Source organism: Chanodichthys erythropterus, chromosome 3, assembly GCF_024489055.1.
Source record: "Chanodichthys erythropterus isolate Z2021 chromosome 3, ASM2448905v1, whole genome shotgun sequence".
In the NCBI taxonomy this organism is placed as follows: Eukaryota; Metazoa; Chordata; class Actinopteri; order Cypriniformes; family Xenocyprididae; genus Chanodichthys; species Chanodichthys erythropterus.
The window spans coordinates 3,259,141-3,272,989 of NC_090223.1; the positions used below are offsets into that span (position 1 = coordinate 3,259,141).

The following is a 13,849-nucleotide window of genomic DNA, read 5'->3' on the forward strand; positions in this document are numbered from 1 at the left end:
ATTTAAAATATAATTAAATTGAGTATGATCTCTTATTATTTTATATATTTTATTAAGTACAGGTCAAAATAACTGTTGTTTCATTTGTACATAAATCATTTGTACAAACCCGATTACAAAAAAGTTGGGACACTGTACAAATTGTGAATAAATACAGAATGCAGTGATGTTGTAATGACTGAGGCAAATCAAACACAATTATTGGTTAGTTAACCAATAGTTTTAAGCTCACTCTGGAGTCTGTCCCCATCCCCCGGGAAGTTTTCAGTTACAAGTTTATTGCGCCGAGGAATGCGGTTGCCGCATGGAGAACAGAGTAGAGACACAGAAAATTTGCATCTTCCCTGCATTTTCCACACAGAACACAGACTCTATGGCATTAATGTATAGACAGACTGTGCTATAAATGAATCCTTCTCAGGAAATGGTATCCATTATTACTGATGTTGTATTGTACTCATTGTATTTACATGTTTGATGATTGTTAAATGTTATGACCTGCACGGTAACTTCAATCATGCCATGTTTAGTGTCTATACGTTCGTAGCGGGAAGATTTAAATGCTTGTGTATGCGGTACATCCATACCTGTGCAACACATCAGTATTAAAAGAATCTTTAATAGTTCTGATTCAAGAAATCAGCTTGTTAATCTTTCTGGGTTGTAAAAGCCCTGACAGGAGGGGTGTTGCCACCCAGAATTACAACATCTTCATTGGTCCGGTCAACAACTGAGAGGTGTGACTTTGACCAGAGGTTAAAAACCAGCGAACAGTGCCACTCCCTCTCTTTTTCTCCTTGCTTCTGAACGACCGAATCGATCTCCTTGCGGCCGGCCTAGGCCAGGCCTGCCAGGCCTGTAGGCCTCGGCCTACAAACGAGCCATGTGCTCCTCATCCAACATGGAAAAACTGGCAATAACTTCGGACTGAATCACCCAAGATCTCTCCTCAGATGGCAGAGCCGATGCTCCTCAGCCTAAGGGCATCTTGCAAGTATCGTACATTTTAACACTAAACAGCGAGTTAGTATTAATTTGTAAGACTTACCTTGCTATTGCTGAAGAAACTGATGATTCCTTTCCAGATTGCCTTTGACATTTCATGTAGCTCTAGTAACAGCATCTCTTCCGGTTCAACACTATCATTACTCATTCTGACTTGCGTGTGTGTGTGTGTGTGTGTGTGACCCTTTATGTATGTTATGTTATGTGTTTGTTAGTTTAGTTATGTGTTTGTGAGTTAGTTAATAAAGATTGTGCACAATACACGTTTGGTTCTGACTCCATCTGCTAATGAATTGCCTCTTAAGTGATAGATCCGGACTACGTGCTCTGAGTAGTACAGTACAATAAGAAATATTATTTTTCCATAACTTGGAAATTGACATTTCTTAGAATTAATAAACAATCAACACTGAGCGTTCACTGGACGAACAGGTTAACTGATTGTAATGTTAATTTTAATGTAGCTACGTCCAGTTAATCTGATTAACGGATTTGCATATTCATAATTAATCATAATTAATAATCATAATGAGTTATGAATAATTATTAATATTTCCCCTTTGAGTTAATTTTCGCTACAATGTGGAAGATTCAAATTTCAATATTTTATTCAGAATACAACATAGATGGCATATCAAATGTTTAAACTGAGAAAATGTATCATTTTAAGGGAAAAATAAATTGATTTTAAATTTCATGGCATCAACACATCTCAAAAGAGTTGGGACAAGGCCATGTTTACCACTGTGTGGCATCCCCTCTTCTTTTTATAACAGTCTGCAAACGTCTGGGGACTGAGGAGACAAGTTGCTCAAGTTTAGGAATAGGACTGTTGTCCCATTCTTGTCTAATACAGGCTTCTAGTTGCTCAACTGTCCTAGGTCTTCTTTGTCGCATCTTCCTCTTTATGATGCACCAGATGTTTTCTATGGATTATCCTTCTTCTACGCAGCCATGATGTTGTAATTGATGTATGTATGTGGTCTGGCATTGTCATGTTGGAAAATGCAAGGTCTTCCCTGAAAGAGACGACGTCTGAATGGGAGCATATGTTGTTCTAGAACTTGGATATACCTTTCAGCATTGATGGTGCATTTCAGGATGTGTAAGCTGCCCATGCCACATGCAACCCCATACCATCAGAGATGCAGGCTTCTGAACTGAGCGCTGATAAAAACTTGGGTTGTCCTTGTCCTCTTTAGACCTGATGACATGGTGTCATCTGGACTAAAGCCTGTGTTTCTGGATCATGTTTAGATATGGCTTCTTTTTTGACCTATAGAGTTTTAGCTGGCAACGGCGAATGGCACGGTGGATTGTGTTCACTGACAATGTTTTCTGGAAGTATTCCTGAGCCCATGATGTGATTTCCATTACAGTAGCATTCCTGTTTGTGATGCAGTGCCGTCTAAGGGCCCGAAGATCACGGGCATCCAGTATGGTTTTCCGGCCTTGACCCTTACGCACAGAGATTGTTCCAGATTCTCTGAATCTTTGGATGATATTATGCACTGTAGATGATGATAACTTCAAACTCTTTGCAATTTTTCTCTGAGAAACTCCTTTCTGATATTGCTCCACTATTTTTGGCCGCAGCATTGGGGGAATTGGTGATCCTCTGCCCATCTTGACTTCTGAGAGACACTGCCACTCTGAGAGGCTCTTTTTATACCCAATCATGTATAAAATATAAGTTTATGAGATTTGTAAATTATTACATTTCTTTTTTATTCACAATTTGTACAGTGTCACAACTTTTTTGGAATCGGGTTTGTACATAAATATATCTGTTGCACTAAATGATGGAACATTAAAACATTTTGTTTTCACTAAAGTAATTTGAAACATTAAAATAGACACTTTGATTTAATAGGTTTTCGATGTAAAATTGCTTTTGTACATTTAAACAGTAACTGATATATTTTTGATTTTGGCAGATCAGCTCCTCCAACCAATCTTCAGTTCAGTAAAAGAAACCTCGCCCACTGCAATTCACATGCAAAGCTCCTCCCTCATCACTCACATCATCAGTGAAGCTCCTCCCACAGCAGTTCCCCAATAAATGTTGGAATATTCCCATCAGACGAGCATCAGAGCATCAGGAAGAGCTGAAATCTGCAAAGACTGAGTTTATTAAAGAGGACAGTGAGAACATGAGTGATCCAGAACCCTGCAGAATGAAACACACTGAAGATACTGAAGAACAAAGAGGTTGGTGTTTATTCTTCATTCATTCATGATGCTGAACAACATTCATGATAGAAAGAATCAAACACTTCTGCACATTTAGAGAAACAGTTGGAAAATATGATTTTTTTTCTCACAAGAACTCAGAAAAGAGAAGTTTGAGAAACTTTCATAATGATTGTCAACATCAGATGAAACTAAATATTATTTTTACATTATTTCAATATCTGCTTCACAGTTTGCAGGAGTGTTTCCAGAATTTCAATATAATTTACAACATTGTTATTTTTAGGAATAAACTGTAAACACCAAAATGTTTGAAGTAAATTAACTTTCCAGAATGGCTGACAGGGTTGTAAGTGTAACTTGAGCAAAATCTCTTCTTACAGTAACTTTGGTAACAGGGTTGATGAATGCAGTCATTCATTTGTGTAAAAACTGAGACAATGGATTGAGATTATTTTCTTGTCCTCCCATCATGCTGTAGAGAGAGCCCAGATGATGTCACTTCCTGGGTGTTTCTGAAAGGAAGAAAATCATGTCAGAAGTAACAGGGTTGAGTGAATCATGTAGGACACTGATAATAACACATCTGAATCTCTTTTAAAAACATATAAAACAAATAATACTCATTCCAAAAAGTAAAAATATACAATCTACTCGACTTTACTGCAAACTTCACTTGATCTTGTGTTTCTGGTGTCCCACATTCACATGTGTATGAATGGAAGTCAGTGGAAGGAAAAGTCTAGTGTGACCGGCCCTTAATAATTACACAGTTTTAGGAAAATAAATTAAATATCAGTCTAAAAGTTGATGTCAAAATAATGCTGTTAATACCACATTAGATATTTTTGTCATTGATCAAATATATTTGATTTTTTTTTTAATAAATAAATAATTTCTCGGTTTCCTATTTTGTCTTTTCCTTATATCATGATCATAGTGGCTATTGATATTTTTGATATTTTTATACCATCATATGTCACCAAAGTCACCACATTTTTAGGTTTTGGATGTCTGGTCTTACTGGAATCTAGCAAGTTTGAGCAAGTTTTATTTTATTTTGATGTACTGAAAATTAAATGACTATTTGTTTTTCTTCATTAATTTCAGAGCTGATGAACATCACATGAGCGCTGAAAAGACATACACACATTATACCTTCACCCAGACCTCTGGATTGTGTCGTTGAGATGACCGGTGAGTCTGAACAATTGTAAGATTAATGTTAAAGTTTCAGGGACATATGCAATTAATTTATGAAAATGCAACTGCACCAAATGATCGGGATAGTTTATAGCAGTTGTCTATCACAGCAAGTCTCAATTTTATGACCTTTTTATTTTATTTTATTTTGATTCAATGAAAATTAAATTAATCTTTTTTCTCTTTCATATCAGACCTGATGGAAGTGAAGGAGGAGAGTGAAGAACTGAGTGAAGTGGAGGAGGAACATCATGACAAACCTGGAGAAAAACCTTTGAGTCGCTCAAAGACTAAAAAGACATTTTTAAAGAAAAGAAGAGCCGAGAAATCTGCAAACTGCACTCAGTGTGGAAAGAGTTTCTCAAACAAACACAGTCTTGATGTTCACATGAGAATTCATACTGGAGAGAGACCGTTCACATGTCATCAATGCGGCAAAACATTTCTTCTAGAATCAGTCCTGAAGAAACACCTGACAGTTCATATGAAGGAGAAGCCACATTCATGTTCTGTGTGTGGAAAGAGTTTTTTCACTGCTGAAATATTTACATGCGCATCAGAACACACACACTGGTGTGAGAGAGTATGTGTGTTTTGAGTGTGAGAAGATGTTTACTACAGCAAACTGTTTAAAACTGCACCATAGAATTCACACTGGAGAAAAACCTTACAAGTGTTCACACTGTGACAAGAGATTCAATCAGTCATCAAATCTGAAAAGACATGAGAAGATCCACACTGGAGAAAAACCTTACATGTGTTCACACTGTGACAAGAGATTCAGTCGGTTAGGACATCTGAAAAAACATGAGATGATCCACAGCAGAGAGAAGCCACACACGTGTGATCAGTGTGGAAAGAGTTTCTCTATTAAAAGTCGCCTGAAGATACACATGAAGATCCCTGCAGTGGAGAAACCACATCACCACAGCTGAGAAGAGACACAGAAGAGACTCAGAAGAGACTTAGCCAAATCTCTCTTCTCCACCCATAGTTGGCGCTGTTGCTCTGTGTCTGCTGTTGAATTATCCAGGTTGTGGATGAGGAGCGACCCCTGATGTGATTGTGTACATACAGTAGTACATAGTTCAGTGCTATATAAATGCTTCATTCATTCATTTATTCATAGTTAGCCGTTTCTCAATATGCGTTCTTGTCTGTTCGTGTGAAATTCATCAGTTGCTGCCCAAGTTCTGATCCAATTCAAAGTTCACATCTAGCATAGTACAGTTCAAATCCTCGGATGTGTTCTTGATCCGCCCCTTTTATCGAGTCTTACCTCGGCTAGTCCTTCTGATGATTGCCACTGGCTCTGATGTCTCTGTAGTGGTTAAACATGAGATATATTTCATCTTTTGTATATATATAATGGGCGATCTTTGGTCTCATGAATCTATAATTTGTAGGTAAACTTTACCGTTGTAGCCTACTAGAGCGTTGACTTTGTACATTTGACTGAATTGTTTGCTTTATTTCTTATTGCAGCTTCTTATACCTTTTCCTTATACTTTTCTAATGGTTATTAATGATCATTAAAACTAACAAAAAGAAACAGTGTTGTGTTTTATGTTTGCAGACTATTTGCACATATGTGACCAGTCACGGAAAGTAGGGACACAAGTCGGTTCTGGGGCATTTTGAGTTATTCACAGATTCTGAAAGTGTAGTCTCCAAGCTTTCCAACGATGTGTAACACATGGAAATCTGATAATATTTGGAGAAGTTGTGGCCATTTGAAAGCTCTATAGGGAGAAAAACGCCTCTAAAGTTGCAGTTCTCACCTGTTCTCACCTGCTGGGAGTGACAATAGGGCTCATTTACATCTCATTTAGATAAGCCATACACCCTGTAAAGCTGCATGGACTGCATACCGCATGAGAAAACAAAAGAATCACATAATAATGACCTGAAATGACTTGCATAATAATGAGGCCTTTCAGTCAGGTAGGCTGTGAAAAAACCCTCTGTGATGGTGTATATCAAACATACAGAAAAAACAGCAATACTGTGACATATTATTACAATTTAAAATAATGGTATTATGTACTTTAAAATATAGCCTAATGTATTTCTGTGATGCAAAGTGTCTGAACAATGTTACCTCTATGGCATTTCATATAGGCCTTTAGCTTAAAAGCATGTACATTTGGAGAAATATTGATGGATACTCATATGTTTATGTCAATTTTCTATACAGAGGAATAATATTTCTTCAATATTTTTTGTCATCACTATGAGCGCTGGTGTTTTAAATTCATAGGCTACTTGCAGCCGGAGGGTGCTCTGTACAGCTTTAGTCCACAAATGCCTGCTAAAGAAGAATAGGCAATCTAGGAAATAACCGAACTAACAGAGGCCAGAGATCGCTAACTATGGCTATTCAAAACACTTTTCAAGACAATAAATACACGATTGAGACGATGTATGCATGTATTGCCTCTGAATTTGCCTCTGAATAGCGCTGGCTCCATGGGCGTGGCCACATTAGCGGATAATGAGCTGAATCACGGACTTCTGACATGGCTCTCTTTTCATACAGATTACATAAACACAGAATGTTTGTTTTCGATTTGACTTACACGATTTAAAACTTGACATTTCAACGTTTTTTCAGACATAAGTATAATTTTTTTTGTGATTAGTATTCACTGTTCATTTTCTGAGAACTATCAGATTGGACTTCGTTCAGAGGGAGACGAGAGATCACGCATCCTGTTAGTTTTCTTTATTTTTCAAAAAGCACAACATTGTGTTTTTACTCTGAGTGTATACAAATAAAAGAAGACATTCTATAGTTTCAATTGATATATTACTTATGTCTCTATGACCAAAAATGACGGAGTATTTTAAGTCTGTTTTGCTGCAATGTGAAAAAAATCCTGCAAAATGCGCCGGCGCGTTACCCGACTCCAGAGAGGTAATGTCTTATTTTGCCGCTTTCATCGTCGCTCAGATCATCTTCAGAATCAGTGAGCGCTTGTTCATAAGCATCCGGCTTGTCGAAGAAGTACTTCAAAACATTTTCGGTGTAACGGCCACGGATCTTCATTGAATTTTGATATCAGCTAGAGCCGGCCAGAGCGCTGCATAATAAGTAGCCACGCTTCCCAGTATGGAAATACACACAGACAATGACACGCCCCTACTGCGTGCCTAATCTCCGAAAAACAAGCTGATTTCGACCTCAAAATGTACACTTTTAAATATACCAATACTGCTATCTCAAACACGGAAAGGCTTCTTCATGATCTCAACTAACAGATTCTGCAAAAAAACGAAAATCACCAATTTTGAAAAAAAATGCTTCTTTCTCAGTTTGCTCGAGAGTTGTGCTGCCGACTTGTGTCCCTGGTTTCCGTGACGGATCACATATTACCTGGACACATATTTAATTTTTTTTTAAAATGTAAACAAAAAGAGGAAGAGCTGTGTTTTATAGTTTGTTTGGTTATAATTGTACATGCAGTGAAGATAATTGATGAATGTGTTGCCTAAACTACATGCATGGCTATTAATATGTTTAAGATTTTTTTAAATGAAAACAAAAAAGAGTGGTGTTTTATAGCATATTTCATTGTATGGTTGCCTAAAATATACTTACAGAGAGTACTTAACTGGAGTAGCCAGAGTGAGCTGAGTGATGTTATCAAGTACGCTGTTGTATCATGAATCACCGGACTTGTGTCCTCAGGGAGTCACACTTGTCAAGTCTGAACTACCGAATCTGCTGATCGGAGCGCCAAAGTGATCGTGAGTTTGACCCACGATCCGAACTGTGATTCGATACACTGATTAATTTATGATCCGATGCTTTCTGAAGCAGTGTTTTGAAATCATCCATCACTTAATAAGTCGCGATTGCGTCATGAAGCACTTCTGTATCCAACCAATGATGAGACGAGACGTCAGAGGCGGGTGACGTCACGGACCAGGAAACTATAAAGCATAACCAGAACAAAGAACGCTAGCTTCTGTTGTCTTCAGCAAGCGCTATCTGTATCTTGTGTGTCTTATTTGGTGTTGTCTGTCTTTATTACGTTCTGATATCTTTGTCTGAGGACAAGAATCAGCAAGCACATATATATATATACACAAAACAGGACAAGCGGCAGTTTAGGAAGTGTGTGCCTTCCTGCACTCGATTCATCTCGGGTGGGGACGCACACAAGATGTGTGTAAGCTGCCTGGGAGCCGAGCATGCACAGGCAGCTCTCGAGGGAGCTGTCTGTGTTCACTGTGACCGGCTTACTCTCAGAGTCCTGAGATCACGGCAGGCACTCTTTGAGGAGCGTGCTGCGGCCGGCGTTCCCCGCGGATCTGGTCCCGCTGCTGCTGAGGCACAACGAAGGCTGTATTCGTGGGGTTCACAAATGGAACTGGTAGAAGGGGTTGAGACGGGCTCTGCCTTATCTCTTCCCTTACCTGCCAGACCCAGTGTCTCTCCTTTGGTGGTGGAAGCACGCGCTGCGGTTTCTTCTCCCCGGAGGGAGACACTGGCGCTCAACGTATCTTCCTCTGAGGAGCTTGATGTGGTGAGCGTCGAGGTTGGTGATGAGGAACCGCCATCCTCATCTCCAGATTATGAGGAGCTACTGGAGGTAGTGACTAGGGCAGTCGATAAGCTTTCTCCCCGCACGGTCACTACCCCAGCGTCGGGGTCTGCCGTTCTTTCCCGACCTCCACACTGAGTTGTCGAAGTCTTGGAATAGACCAGTTCAGTACCGTGTTTTCAGCCCCCAAACGTCAACATACAGTAACATCATGGGGCTGAAACACCATGGCTACGGGGCAATGCCTCGGGTTGAAGAGATGCTTGCGAGCTATCTCTCGCCCGAGTCTGCAAGCAGAAAGCTTGGGGACCGGGTTGGTCAGCACAGGTGAAGCTTTCTGGGGGTAGGACGGATTTGAGGACGTCATTATCTCCCGGAAGGCTTCAAAGAAGAAGAAGTCCTGACGCCAGCCGTCCAGGACTCACAAGGGCAGCCCTCTCCGGAGGGGTTCGGTTATTAAAATATCAAATGTCTGCCACCCATTGTGCGTCAGACCAATGCGCCAAGTGTTCAAAAAACACCAGAGGCCAGTCCCGAGAGACTGGTAGAATTTATGGAAGAATGGAAACGTCTCCCGAATATTTCGAAATGGGTGCTGCTCATGGTAGAACAGGGTTACAGAATACAGTTTGGTTCTCGACCGCCCAGGTTCAATGGGGTCCTTCCCACAGTGGTGGCCCCAGAGTCTCTGGTTATGGAACAAGAGGTTATGATGCTTTTGCAAAAAGGAGCTATAGAAAGGATTCTTCCTCCCAGCAAAATGTCAGGCTTCTACAGCCGTTACTTCATTGTTCCAAAGAAGGATGGAGGGTTGTGTCTGATCATAGATTTATGTGTGTTAAATCGATCTATACGAAAATTGAAGTTCAAAATGCTTACACTCAAACAGATTGTCCCACAAATCAGGTCCGAGGACTGGTTTGTGGCGATAGACCTGAAAGACACATACTTTCATGTATCCATCCATCCTTTTTTACAGGAAGTTCCTCAGGTTTGCTTTCAGGGGCGAAGCTTACCAATACAAGGTTCTTCCCTTCGGCCTATCTCTATCACCCCGCATGTTCACGAAGTGCGTGGATGCAGCACTGGCTCCGCTGAGACTCCATGGCATCCGCGCACAGAACTATATCGACGATTGGTTGATACTAGCTCAAACAGAACAGTTGGCAGTTCAACATTGAGATGTTGTTCTGTCGCACATGAAGATGCTTGGACTGAGGCTCAATGCCAAGAAAAGTGTGCTGGCTCAGAGTCAAATTACCAACTACTTAGGGGTAGTTTGGGATTTCACTATGATGCAGGCATATCTATCCCCTGCTCGTGTGAGTTCCATTCTCGGGGCCGTGAATGGGGTGAGTTAGGTAAGTCAAATAAGTAAAACAGTTCAGAGACTGTTGGGTCTGATGGCAGCTGCGTCCAACGTGATACCTTTTGGCCTTCTGCACATGAGACCCTTAGGCCCAATCCCAATTCTATTTTATACCCCTTCCCCTTCGCCTACCCCTTCCCCTTGCCCCTTGAAACAGAGTGTCAAGGGGTGGGGCTTAAAATATTCCCCTAAGAAATGGGACACCACTACTAGACCGTTACACGTCATCATAAGTCGTCGCTAGCTCCTACGTCATAGATGCGCCGATGTTTATCACACACTTCTAAAGGGGCTCGCACACCGGATGCGAAGCTCAGCGCCGCGCAGCGCCATGACACGTCTTTAAAATTCGAATGCATTGTTTTTTATGAGTGTACGCACACCGGCGGCGACATTCGCCGCCTGTCTGCGGCGCCCAGAAAACAATGCATTCGAATTTTAAGACATGTCGCGGCGCTGAGCTTCACGCCCGGTGTGCGACTGTGAGCCCCTTAAGATGCCATCGATAGCTGTAGTGATCTCTGCACAAGCAACATAAACGTTTAACAGATGACTCACTCCCAAAGTTGTTTTGCTGTGTATTTCGATTTCAAGAAACGCTACTTGTTTTCTGCTCGAAAACGTATGAGCCTGCGTGTTTCCTCAGGAGTCCCTGGTTGATACAGAACATACAATACTGATGAATAAGCACGCAAACTGCACTTTTTGTTTATATCATGTAACGTACGCGTATTTATGGACGTAACCACAACAAAACAATACATTAATCAGGCATGCGGCAAAAAAACAAGTTAGTTGCCACCGGATTTGAATTTATGTTGTCAAATCAACGCGGGTTTCAATAAAATATAAAAAATATGTTGTGGAACTATCATAAAGTAAAAAACATTAGCAAACTTTTTTCATAGCGATTTTAACTAATCTTTTTTCGGAGAACATAACCGTATACATGAACACAAGATAAAAGGCAACATAAAACAAGTGATTATTTATTACTAAAATACTGTTTACCGTAAAAAAATACTTACATTTATTGGTCTCTCTGCTCGCTCGGTCAGCCATGTTGGAAATTTATCATACCCCTTCGTCTGAAGTGTGGTCCCGAAAAATCTTCGTTTGAAGGGCTACCTGGCCCTTCCCCCTACCCCTTCCCCTCCAACCAAATGAGAATTGGGACACCCCTACCCCTTCACGTGAACGCGCGAAACAAAGGGGAAGGGGTAAGGGGTAGAATTGGGATTGGGCCTTACAGTGGTGGCTCAGGACCAAGGGGTTTTCTCAGAGGGGAAATCCATTTCGCATGATCAAAGTCATGCGGCGATGCCTTCGTGCTCTGGTCATGTGGAAAAATCCTTGGTTCCTGTCCCAGGGACCCGTATTGGGGACTTCTTGTCGTCGTGTAATGCTTACGACAGATGCTTCCCTCACGGGCTGGGGGCGATCATGAGTGGTCGCTCAGCTCAGGGTCTATGGGAGGACCATCAGCTCTCCTGACACATACATCGTCTGGAGATGATGGCAGTATTTCTTTCATTGAAACACTTCCTCCCAGACCTGAGGGACCATCACATGTTGGTCCGCACAGACAACACGACGGTGGTCTCATATATAAACCATCAGGGGGATCTGCGGTCTCGCTGACTTTGCAACTTGGCCCGTCTGATCCTCCTGTGGGCCCAGGGAAGCTCCTCTCACTGAAAGCGCATATATTCCTGAACATCTAAATGTGGGAGCAGACACCCTGTCGAGGCAGAGGCTGAGGCCCGGGGAATGGAGACTCCACACCGAGGTGGTGGAGCTCATTTGGAAAAATTTCGGTCAAGCGGAAGTAGACCTATTTGCTTCAGGAGAGACAACCCAGTGTCCACTGTGGTACTCCCTCTCACATCCAGCACCCCTGGCCAACGAGGATATGGTTTGCGAACCTAATATCTCTATTAGACGGCTCTCTGATGGAGCTTCCTCTCAGGCAGGATCTCCTGTCCCAAGCGGGCGGCACAATACTCCATCCCCGCCCGGAATTATGGAAGCTGTGGGCCTGGCCTCTGAAGAGGCAAGGCTCATAGATTCCAGTCTCCCAACCGAGGTTGTGGAGTCCATTCTTCATTCCAGAGCTCCCTCCACAAGGAAGCTGTATACTTATAAATGGAAATTGTTTTCTATATGGTGTAGTCAACATAATGTGGACCCTGTCCAGTCATCTATCAGCCTTGTGCTTCAGTTCCTCCAAGAGAAATTCTCGGAAGGTTTATCTCCTTCAACTTTGAAGGTTTATATAGCAGCCATTTTTGCTTATCATGTTCCTATAGGGCAGGGGTACTCAAGTTCAGAGGCCAAGAGGGCCGCATTTTAACCAAATGAAACGCGAAGGGCCACAAATTATAACTTGGATCGTAAGACATTTATTTAGGCCTACTTAAGACATTATTTGTAGTTTTACTGTTTATTTACTAAAAGTGCAGTTTATTATCTAGCTAAGCCTTAATAGTATGGTGTCCTTTTTAAAGTGTCACTTAACATGATAAATGGCATTTAAAAAAATGATTAATAACCTGTTTTGCTGTATTCTTAATGTACAAATGCATAAAGAAAAACAAGAACTGATGAAAATAAATCCTTATTCATTTGAAATGTCTGCATTGTTTTCACAAGAAATTTAAGGTATGGCTGTTGTTCACTGGCTGATGAGAGTTTGTCCGTAACACGAAAACATTGCACTTTTTTATAGTCTTTTTATACTCCATTATACTCCATTGCACCTTTTTAACACTTTTTATAGCACCTATTTATACTCAGAGAATAAATGTTTTATTATTTGTATTATTATTACCTACCTTTTAATTTGGTCAGAATCAAAAAATCTTTTTTTTTTTTTTTTTTTTTTTTTTAAATGTTCAATCACAATCTCATGAATTATCTAACTATAACCAACGTTGTAAACATGATAAATAAGATATTCTCTGTGAGCTCGATGTGATGACAGATCTGTAATGGGAGCGCTGCTTGCTTTCTGTTTATAACACATTGACATTAAGAATAAAAGGTTTGTTTTTCATGATGCTCGGCAACTTACACACTGCAAAGTTTGAGGAATGTCAACTGCATTTCATCATGGAAAAATAAGGTTACTTTGGTTTTTACTTGCGCGCACAGCCTCGAGCCTTTGATGGCGTTCACGAACACAAGTGCTCGACACATGCGCACTAGAGAGATTCATGCTTGTCTAGTCTTTTTCGCTCAAATAGTTACAATACAATGTCTTTGTACTTGTTTAAAATTAGAGTTGCTGGTATCTTTTAATCCCCTCAAACGAGCAAACTAAATTAGTGCAAAAACTATTCAATGCGCGCATGCAAAGTGCCTTCAGTTTATATTGTTCTTTGCGGTTAGAAAACTGTGCTGCGCGCGTACACTATATGCGTTCTCTGCTGATGATTACAGCGTCACGCGCACTGTACGCCTACCCTAGTAGTGTACGTGTAAAAAAAGAAGTAATATTCACGCTATTTTTGGACGCAAATTATAATAA

General features: G+C 40.8%; 1 protein-coding gene across 2 annotated transcripts in view; it reads left to right on the forward strand.

Annotated features, from left to right (window-relative positions):
- The window catches only part of LOC137015261 (zinc finger protein 729-like), a 192,106-nt gene extending 186,519 nt beyond the window's left edge, over positions 1–5,587 (forward strand). For both annotated transcript variants that reach the window (XM_067380111.1, XM_067380119.1), the window contains one exon: positions 5,076–5,587. In XM_067380111.1, coding sequence (XP_067236212.1) covers positions 5,076–5,336 — 261 coding nt within the window. In that variant the 3' untranslated portion in view covers positions 5,337–5,587. The remainder of the gene's footprint in view (positions 1–5,075) is intronic.
- The last annotated feature ends 8,262 nt before the right edge of the window (positions 5,588–13,849 follow it).